Source organism: Trichechus manatus, unplaced genomic scaffold (assembly GCF_000243295.1).
Source record: "Trichechus manatus latirostris isolate Lorelei unplaced genomic scaffold, TriManLat1.0 scaffold00064, whole genome shotgun sequence".
Lineage (NCBI taxonomy): Eukaryota > Metazoa > Chordata > Mammalia > Sirenia > Trichechidae > Trichechus > Trichechus manatus.
In genome coordinates this window covers 12,547,308-12,556,140 of record NW_004444000.1, presented here as the reverse complement: position 1 = coordinate 12,556,140, position 8,833 = coordinate 12,547,308, and the positions used below count along the sequence as shown (strand labels likewise).

General features: G+C 49.3%; 1 protein-coding gene and 1 long non-coding RNA gene across 2 annotated transcripts; both read left to right on the top strand.

Moving 5' to 3' along the window:
- Positions 1–920: 920 nt before the first annotated feature.
- LOC111821094 (uncharacterized) lies at positions 921–4,503 on the top strand. Its single transcript, XR_002824574.1, has 3 exons — positions 921–3,095; positions 3,991–4,050; positions 4,267–4,503. It is a non-coding gene; the product is annotated as an uncharacterized LOC111821094 (long non-coding RNA).
- An 83-nt stretch (positions 4,504–4,586) lies between these two features.
- TIRAP (TIR domain containing adaptor protein) lies at positions 4,587–8,383 on the top strand. Its single transcript, XM_012556407.2, has 3 exons — positions 4,587–4,754; positions 5,912–6,490; positions 7,112–8,383. Exons 1-3 carry the CDS (start codon positions 4,688–4,690, stop codon positions 7,129–7,131), a joined length of 666 nt encoding a protein of 221 aa, XP_012411861.1. The 5' UTR covers positions 4,587–4,687; the 3' UTR covers positions 7,132–8,383.
- The last annotated feature ends 450 nt before the right edge of the window (positions 8,384–8,833 follow it).

The following is an 8,833-nucleotide window of genomic DNA, read 5'->3' as shown; positions in this document are numbered from 1 at the left end:
GTCGGGTCGGGGCGCGCGCGGGCTGCAGCGGGTCAGGCTGCAGGCGGAGCCGGCCGGGCCTCTGCCGGGAGAGGGGCCTCTGGCGGGAGGGGGGCCTCTGGCGGAAGGGGGGACCCCGCCTTTGATCTGGAGGCATCCCCCCCACCTTCAGTCCCGGACTTGCTTCTCTTTCCTCGCCCGGTCTCTGGGCCCATCTTCCCCTGACTTGGCGCCTTTCTCTGGCCTCTTCCTTTTCGCCTGCCTCCCTCTCGCGCCCCAAAAATGTAAACAGGGACGAAGAGGCCCTCAGAAAGCTGTCATCTTTGCTGTTCAGAGAAGTTCATGCAGAGGGCCTCTCCTTCAGTTTGCTGAAGACCTTGGCTCTGTCCATACGCTTCTGTCTTTGGCTGTAGACACTGTTTCTCTTGCCAAACCAAAAACCCATTGCCATCTAGTTGCTTCCGACCCTATAGGACAAAGCAGAACTGCCCCATAGGGTTTCCAAGGCTGTCGACCTTTATGGAAGCAGACTGCCACCACATCTTTCTCCCATGGAGTGGCTGGTGGATTCAAACCACTGACCTTTCAGTAAGCAGCAGAGTACTTAACCACTGTGCCACCAGGGCTCCTTACCAAGGGGTTATTTAGGTATAAATCATTCTACTTGATGAATTTTTTGAAAGGACAGGAAAAAGTGACTGCACAAGGCCACGCAGCAAATCAGAGAATAGAGCTATTGGAGATTTGGGTTCATTATCTCTTTATCTGCTTGACAACTAAATCTGGATACATGATTACTTTTCCTAAGTCTGAGGAACCCTGGGGGCACAGTGGTTAAGCGCTCGGCTGCTAGCCAAAAGGTCTGCAGCTCAAACGCACCAGCCGTGCCACAGGAGAAAGGCGTGGCAGTCTGCTTCCATAGAGATTTACAGCCTTGGAAACCCTATGGGGCAGTTGGACTCCGTCCTATACGGTTGCTATGAGTTGGAATCGACTCGATGGCAATGGGGATGACTTTGTAAATATTAAAGCGTATTTGTGTGTGTGATAGCTCCACAATCCTACCCCCACAGGAACTGAGAAGTAACAAGGAGGATGCGGTAGGGTTTTAGACTCCAGGAAGTAGATAGCATCGTACATGCTTAGTGGAATTTATCTGCCATCTTGCTGTGTTACCCAGTGTCGAAGATGTGGTTATGTCCTGTGGTTAAACTTCCATTATGCTCTTCACGAGGGCTGTTGGACAACTGGATTTCTTCTTAACCAAGCAGTGAAAGGACAGTTACCAAAAATCAGCATTGTGTATTGCCAAAAAAGCAAGTCATTTCGTGAAACGAGAAATGGAGACTTGGAGTCTACATCTGTTAAGTGGATACAAATGTTATACTAATTTTTAACCTATAGACAATCCTAAAAAGTCAAATGATTCTCCAGTTCATAAGTGTTTCAAGGCCAAAATAATGAATTTTAAAATTAAAACAGATTTGAAAAAATATTTAAATAATATAAAAACCAAATGATATTATATCTAGTGCTGGGAGAAAAGCATCTTGAATGGCTGAAATGAAGATGTGGATACACAGTAATCCCTGTCAGGAAAAGGATTTCAACATGTGCCCAGTGGTGTAAGGCATTGCCTTGACTTTAGCCTACCAGTTACATTTGCTTAAATGCGAAGAATATTATGTAGAAAGGGAAACACGTATGCACAGTAATGTTCAGCTTTTCACGTCCTTTGGACTGGCTTTACCCCTTCCAACTCTTCTTTCTACCTCCTTTGCTACAGTATAAGTGCTCCTTTTTTTCTCTGTCTGTCTTCTTTTAACTTTGATGTATTTTTTGACTCATCGGCATCTCTTATATTCGTCAACATGGTATGATAGCGTTTAGCTTCAGTGAACAAAGCAGTAATGTCTCTAAAGATCAACTGCAAATGATTTATTTCACTTCTCTGCCACTAACTACACTGAAGGAATTCAAGTCCAGTTCAGCTTCACTTGCAGCACTTCTTCTCTGACCTTTCCCACCAGAGAGAGCTAGGTCAGCGCCCACAAGTCAAAGGGCACAGTCCTCAGACTGCTGAGTCTGCCCAAGAAGTCAGATGGCAGCCTCAGGCTTGGGGTACCCCACAACACCCTAACTTCTGACCTGCTGGCTGCAAATTTGGGGTTTTCCCACTACCCCTTCAGGATGCCAGCCATAAGCTTGGGGTCCCCAGGGCCCCCTCACTTTTGACCCACTGGCTCCTACTACTTCCTTAGGTTCGGTGATTCACTAGAAGGACCCACCAAACTCAGGAAAGTGCTATACTTACAATTACAGTTTTATTATAGCAAAAAGGATACAAGTGAAGAGACGCATAGGGCAAGGTCTAGGATTCCCGGCATGAAGCTTCCACGTCCCGGAAGGGACACACTACCTCCCACGTGCATCAATGTCTGTCACCAACCAGGAAGCCCAGAGAACTTATGTGTCCAAAGCCTTTATTGGGTCCTCATTACATAGGCATGACTGACTGAATCAGCCCCCTCCCCTGAAACTGGCTAATATGTGGTGGGTCTTTCTGGCCTGGCCAGTACAAGAGGCACCTTGTAGCATAAACCACCAAATGTGATCTGGAGGCCTCATCAAAGACACTTCAACCAGTGGGGAAATTACAAAGGTTTAGAGGTTATCTCTCAGAAACAAAGGACAAAGACCAAATTCTTTGGATAGAGTTCATCGTAAATCCCACAATGTCCAACTTAGAATGGCATTCTTTAAAATGTGAACCCTCTTAATTTAGTGCGTCTACAGATATCACTCTGTGAGTTCCCAGAAGGTTTGCTTGTTCTCTGCAGATCCGGCAAATAGTGAGAAGGAGCCCTTCTGCCAGTTGCTCCACAGCTCTGTCCTCTACAGCCAAGCTCCCTGCCAGCCTGCAGCTGCAGAAGTGTCACTTGGATACTACAGCCTCATCCTGAATCGGGTGCAGGCTCTGCTTCACACAGTCTCCTCCCAGGGACCTAGGCTGAAAGCCACCACCCTCGGGAACATCCCCTGTCACTGTGCTGGGAAGACAGCATGCCAAGCTCTACACTGATTCTTAAAGACTTTTGACCAGAAGTTTATTCAAGGTATTCTTGGTCCTTCGTGTTTCCGTATAAATTTAGAAGTAGTCTGACAACCCCACCACCGCTGCTAAAAATAAACAAACACCTTTGTAACTTGGCCTAGCAATGATCTACAGATCGATTTGGAGAAAACTGACTTTGCAATATTGAGTCTTCTACTCCTTGAACATAGTATACCTCTCCAATATCTAGATTATTTTAAATACCTACTAGCCTGCAACATTTTCTGAGCATTTATTATATGCCAGGCCCCATTAGCACATTACATAAATTATTTCATGTAACCTTTTTTTAAAAATAATTTATTTGTTGTTGTTGCTGAGAATATACACAGCAAAAACAGACACCAGGTCGTTTCTACATGTACAGTTCCGTGACACTGACTACATTTTTCGAGTTGTGCAACCATTCTCACCCTCCTTTCCTGAGTTGTTCCTCCCCCAGTGACACAAACTCACTGCCCTCTAAGGTTCCTATCTAATCTTTCCAGTGGATGTTGTCAATTTAATCCCATATAGATAGATCTTAAAAGAGCATAATGCTCCAGGCAGACATTGTTTACTAGTTAAGATATTGTTTGGTTTTTAGAAGGCATTAGGGGATATTTTTGGTTTAAGGTTTAAAGATTATCTCAGGGCAATAGTTTTGGGAGTTCACCCAGCCTTCATGGCTCCAGAAAATCTGGATTCCGTGAGAATTTGAAATTCTGTTGTGCATTTCCCCCCTTTTGATCAGGATTCTTCTACAGAATCTTTGATCAAAATGTTCAGTAATGGTAGCCAGGCACCATCCGGTTCTTCTGGTCTCATGGCAAAGGAGGCAGTTGTTCATGGAGTATTTCATGTAATCATCACAATAATGCTACAAAGCAGGTTCTAGTATTATCTCTGTTTTACAGATGGAGGAGCTGAAGCTTAACAAGATTAAGTAGTTTGCCAAAGTCTACGGTGAGTAAGAGGTAAGAGTCCAAGCATTCTGACTGCAGAGTATGCAGTCTTCCACACTGTGGTACTACCACCCTGAGCTGACAGCTGAGGGACGACGGATGGATGGGGTTATTCAGGGGAAGGCAGACTTGGAGGAGAAGTGTTCCAAGGTCTACTGCTCTGCATTTGTCTGCCTGGATACATAATTATTTGACCAAATAGCAACTGTCCTTCTTCTCCCATTTCAGCATTTACACAGGAAGTCCTTATAAGGAGTTGCCTGCCAGCTGCCCTTCCCCAGACCCAGAATGCACTCCTAGCCAGGTGAACAGAACAGTCATTCTGCTGGGTCATGCTGAGCTCATACCCTGTAAGTCTGACCACACTCCACAGATCTGGGTTTGTCTGAAACCAGCCCCAATCACAGCCATGTCTGTCCCTAATCCCATGAGGGGCCCATTTAGAGACTGAGCCCATCAGGCTACAAGACAGAAATAGAACCTCCAGGAGCCCACCCACTGGGACTGACAGTAGGGTAGGTACGGCTCTTGTGATTCTCTCTCTCTGTCCCTTGTAGGATGGCTGCTCCATGAGGTCAAGACTGGGTCTGCTCCCTTCTCCCGCTTTTCCAATGCCTGGCCTCAAGGGGTTACTTTCGGGTCCAGCACTATGACATCACCAACCTCCCTGCCAACTCCTAACTCGCGGTCCAGGAAGCCAATGGGCAGGATGGCTGGTGAGTAGAACCAGATTCCTACTTCTGTACTTGTTCCTATGAATGCAGTCCTCAGTGTCCATGCTGATGGGGCAGGAGGCCTGCCTGGTCCAAACTCGGGAGATGCAGGGAGGCTGAGGATGGGATGAGGCTCCCGGCTGGACTTGAGAGTCCAGATGCTCTGGGGAGGGTGAGGAAGGGAGACATGCATCAGTGCACTCGCCATCCTCTTGGCTCCTAGGTTTTCTAGGCCTTTCCAGCTAATCCTCTTAGCCTGGAGACCACTGTCCTGAATGCTCAGCATTGTGTCTCTTCTCTTGCCATCTAAATCTTTATTCCAGAAGCACTCAGAGGAAGGAGCCAAGCAGACAGAGAAAACTACTCAATCTCCAGAATAGCAATCTATCTGTCCTATCAAAAGCTGGGGAAGCTGAGTTAGTATCATTATGGAGTACTTACGTACATTATAGCAGACACGGCATTGTCTCAGCTCATCGTCAATGCCAGCTGAAACGAATCCATTTTATAGATGAACAAACGGAGACAGGGACTAACTTGCTTCAGGTCCTACAGGAAGCGAGCAGCAGATCCACAGTCATGTCCGTGTGTCTCACTCGGCTCAGGTTCCGAATCACTAAGCTCTGTGCTCTTCAGGAGCTCGGAACAGTAGCCGTCTCCCGCGTTCTTGTTACCCACCTAGCAACAGTGGAGGATTTCTGGGTACCAAACAGATGCCAATGTCCTCTCTTACCTTTCCATAATGGATAATCCATCTTAATATAAATTCACCTCCCTCCACTGCTTTTTGGACTGACTGATCCTTATTAGCACAATGTACCTCTACTCACAGAGCTCACAGATGGCTGAATAGTCAGGTCTAGTGGGAAGCTCTGGTTAAGGAGGGCTGGACTCCAGAAATCCACGGGCCTGGAGCAGGGCAAGGCCATCAGTCAGGCTGGTAAGGCACTCCCATGTAGGGACTCCAAAGTTCTCATGTATTCCTGGGACCTTTAAAGCTAGAGGGAACTTCTAGGTGAGTCTTGAAGAATAGACAAAAGTGGAGCAGAGGCCGGTCTCTGAGAATGACGTGTCTCCCTGGTGCAGGGGCCCGGCCCCCGTTGGGGCTCTGCTCTGCCCGGTGAGTGGATGTGCCAGCCTGAGGTGTGTTTCTCCCACAGACTGGTTCAGGCAGGCCCTGCTGAAGAAGCCCAAGAAGCTGCCCGTCTCTCCAGAAAGCACCCCCAGTGAAGTCTCACAGCGGACCTCACGGGACAGCCCCCCACCCGTGAGCCTCAGCTCAGTCAAGCCTCCCACCTCCCCACCACCACCCGTGGGCGCCAGCAGCAGCGGCCGCTGGAGCAAAGACTATGACGTGTGTGTGTGCCACAGTGAGGAGGACCTGGCGGCCGCCCAGGAACTGGTCTCCTACCTGGAGGGCAGCGCCGCCAGCCTGCGCTGCTTCCTGCAGCTTCGCGACGCGACCCCAGGGGGCGCCATCGTGTCGGAGCTGTGCCAGGCCCTGAGCGGCAGTCACTGCCGCGTGCTGCTCATCACCCCCGGCTTCCTCCAGGACCCCTGGTGCAAGTACCAGATGCTGCAGGCCCTGACCCAGGCCCCCGCGGCAGAGGGCTGCACCATCCCGCTGCTCTCAGGCCTCACCCGAGCCTCCTACCCGCCTGAGCTCCGCTTCATGTACTACGTGGACGGCAGGGGCCCCGACGGCGGCTTTCGCCAGGTCAAGGAAGCTGTCATGCGCTGTAAGCCTAGAGAGGAAGAGGAAACGGGAAGGGGCGGCCAGAGTGGGTGGTGAACTTCAGCTCTGGGGGGACAGCGATGGTAGCCGGTGGCTGAGTGCAGGCTCAGGAAGGGAGATGTTAGCTGTCAGTATACGTTATACTGGAGTCCCTGGGTCGTGCAGGTGGTTAAGTGCTTGACTACCAACCGGAAGGTTGGCGGTTAGAACCCACCCAGAGGTGTGCCTCGGAAGAAAGGTCGGGTAATTTGCTTCTGAAAGGTCACAGCCACTGAAAACCCTATGGAGCACAGTTCTATTCTGACACGTGGACTCGATGACAACTGGTAGGTATTATATTAGTATTAATAGTATTAGGTTTCTCTCACTGAGGTTGGGTTGGAGATATCATCCAGGAGCTGGGAAGATACCCGGAGGGACAATGGTTTCAGAAGCCCAAAAGATAGGAAAGAATTGGAAAGAACTGCCTATGATAGGCATATCCAGGGGAGGGGCCTTGTACTGCAGTGGGTTAGGAAGTAACAGAATAGATAGAAAGATGGAAGAGGCAGGGGCTTGAAGGGAAACCGAGATGCTGGGGTCTGGGTATGGTGACAGGGCCGTGATTCTCTTTGGTCTCTTTCAGATCTGCAGACACTTAGTTGACTGTTGTGTCACGGTGAGACCCAGAAAGTTGGAACAAAGCTGGGAGTAGAGTGACAGAGCCCATCCAGGGCCTCAGGTTGCAGCAGAAGATTTGACAAGACTAGAAGGAGCCAGAATCTGCAGCACGTTGTATGTGACCCTGGGACCAGACTACCTATCAGGCTGCTGTCTCTGTGGGCTCCCAGAAGGCTGTGTGGAAGTGGGGGACTCCCCCAGGAAGGCCATGAGGAAGTCAGGGACTCCAGGAAGGCCATGAGGAAGTCAGGGACTCCCCCAGGAAGGCCATCAAGAAGCCAGGGACTCCCCCAGGAAGGCCATGAGGAAGTCAGGGACTCCCCCGGGAAGGCCACAGGAAGCCACAGAGTGGAGGCAGTAGGAGGTGGTGCCGATACCAGGCTGACCACCAGGTGCTTTGCCTCCTGCCTAACTGGACACAAAGCCTGGTACATACCTATGTTTTCTTCCCTGGAGTCAGGCACCGGGGCAGATAGGCATCCCTCCTGAAGAGGTAACTAGACAGCGTGCCTCAGCGTGGATGGTTTTCCCTGCCGCCTGGGCTCAGTAGTAGGTGTCAGGAGAAAGCAACAGGCTTCAAGTCCTTCACACTCAGCACCACTGTTCTCTTTCCCAGGTGAATCCCACTGATTCACTTCCAGAAGCGACATGACAGACGCACTCAGCATTGTAATGTATCTTACTGCATGAGTGTCGTTAAAGACTCAAACCTACAAGCCATTCTGCATGTACAGGAGAGGGGAGGGGGCAGATGGGGTGAAGACCAAGGGAAGGCAGGGCCCAGAGCCTTCACCTGGGATCAAAAGGCCCCTGGTAGCAACAACAGCAGCAAATTAAAGGCAAAATGTAAATTAGAATTAAAGAATTACGACTTTACATCACACACACACACACAAAAAGGCCACTGGTGCTTTGGACCTCATCAGGGGTTTGGCCAGAATTGATGCTTTCGCGGTAGCTGTCTTCACCTTTGGAACGAGAAGGATCAGCATTTTGCCTCTGGCAGATGACTGTGTACCTTGTCGGACAGGGAAGGTTTCATTCATCTGTTCTCAATAAAAGGTTGTTGAACTGAACTGAATTTCATCGTTCCCCCAATGCGTACTTTTGTGCCTCTTCTCTCACTTCAGCCTGCCACGTCCTCTCCTTTTACCTGACCCAAGATTATTTTTTGAATACGGATTATTATATTACATGCAGAAGAACTAAACACTGTACCGCACACACGCATCTACCACCAGCTGAAGAAACAAAACCACACCATCCCTGCGGCGCCCCCTGTGCCCTTGGCCGCCTGCCGTCCCCATCACAGGTCACCGTGGCCTGAATTCTGAACCTGACGTTCTTAGCTGCTCTCTCAGATTTGACTACATGTATGTGCATCCCTAGAACACACTGTGTAGTTTTACACGGTTTGTGTTACACTTTATATGAATGGTATTATGTTTGTGTTCTGCACATTCCTTTTCCTCCCACCGTGTTTGACATGTATCGATGTGGATGTGTGTCACTCCAGCTAATTCATTTCATTAGGTAAATATATCACCACTTAGTCACGCATTCTTCTACAAAAGGACATTTCGGCATTTCCAGTTTCTGCCGTGAAGACAGTGGGCCTAGGAACATTTTCCTATGTGTTTCCATGAGCAAGAATGCCTGTAGGCCAGCCTAGATGGGGAACAGCTGG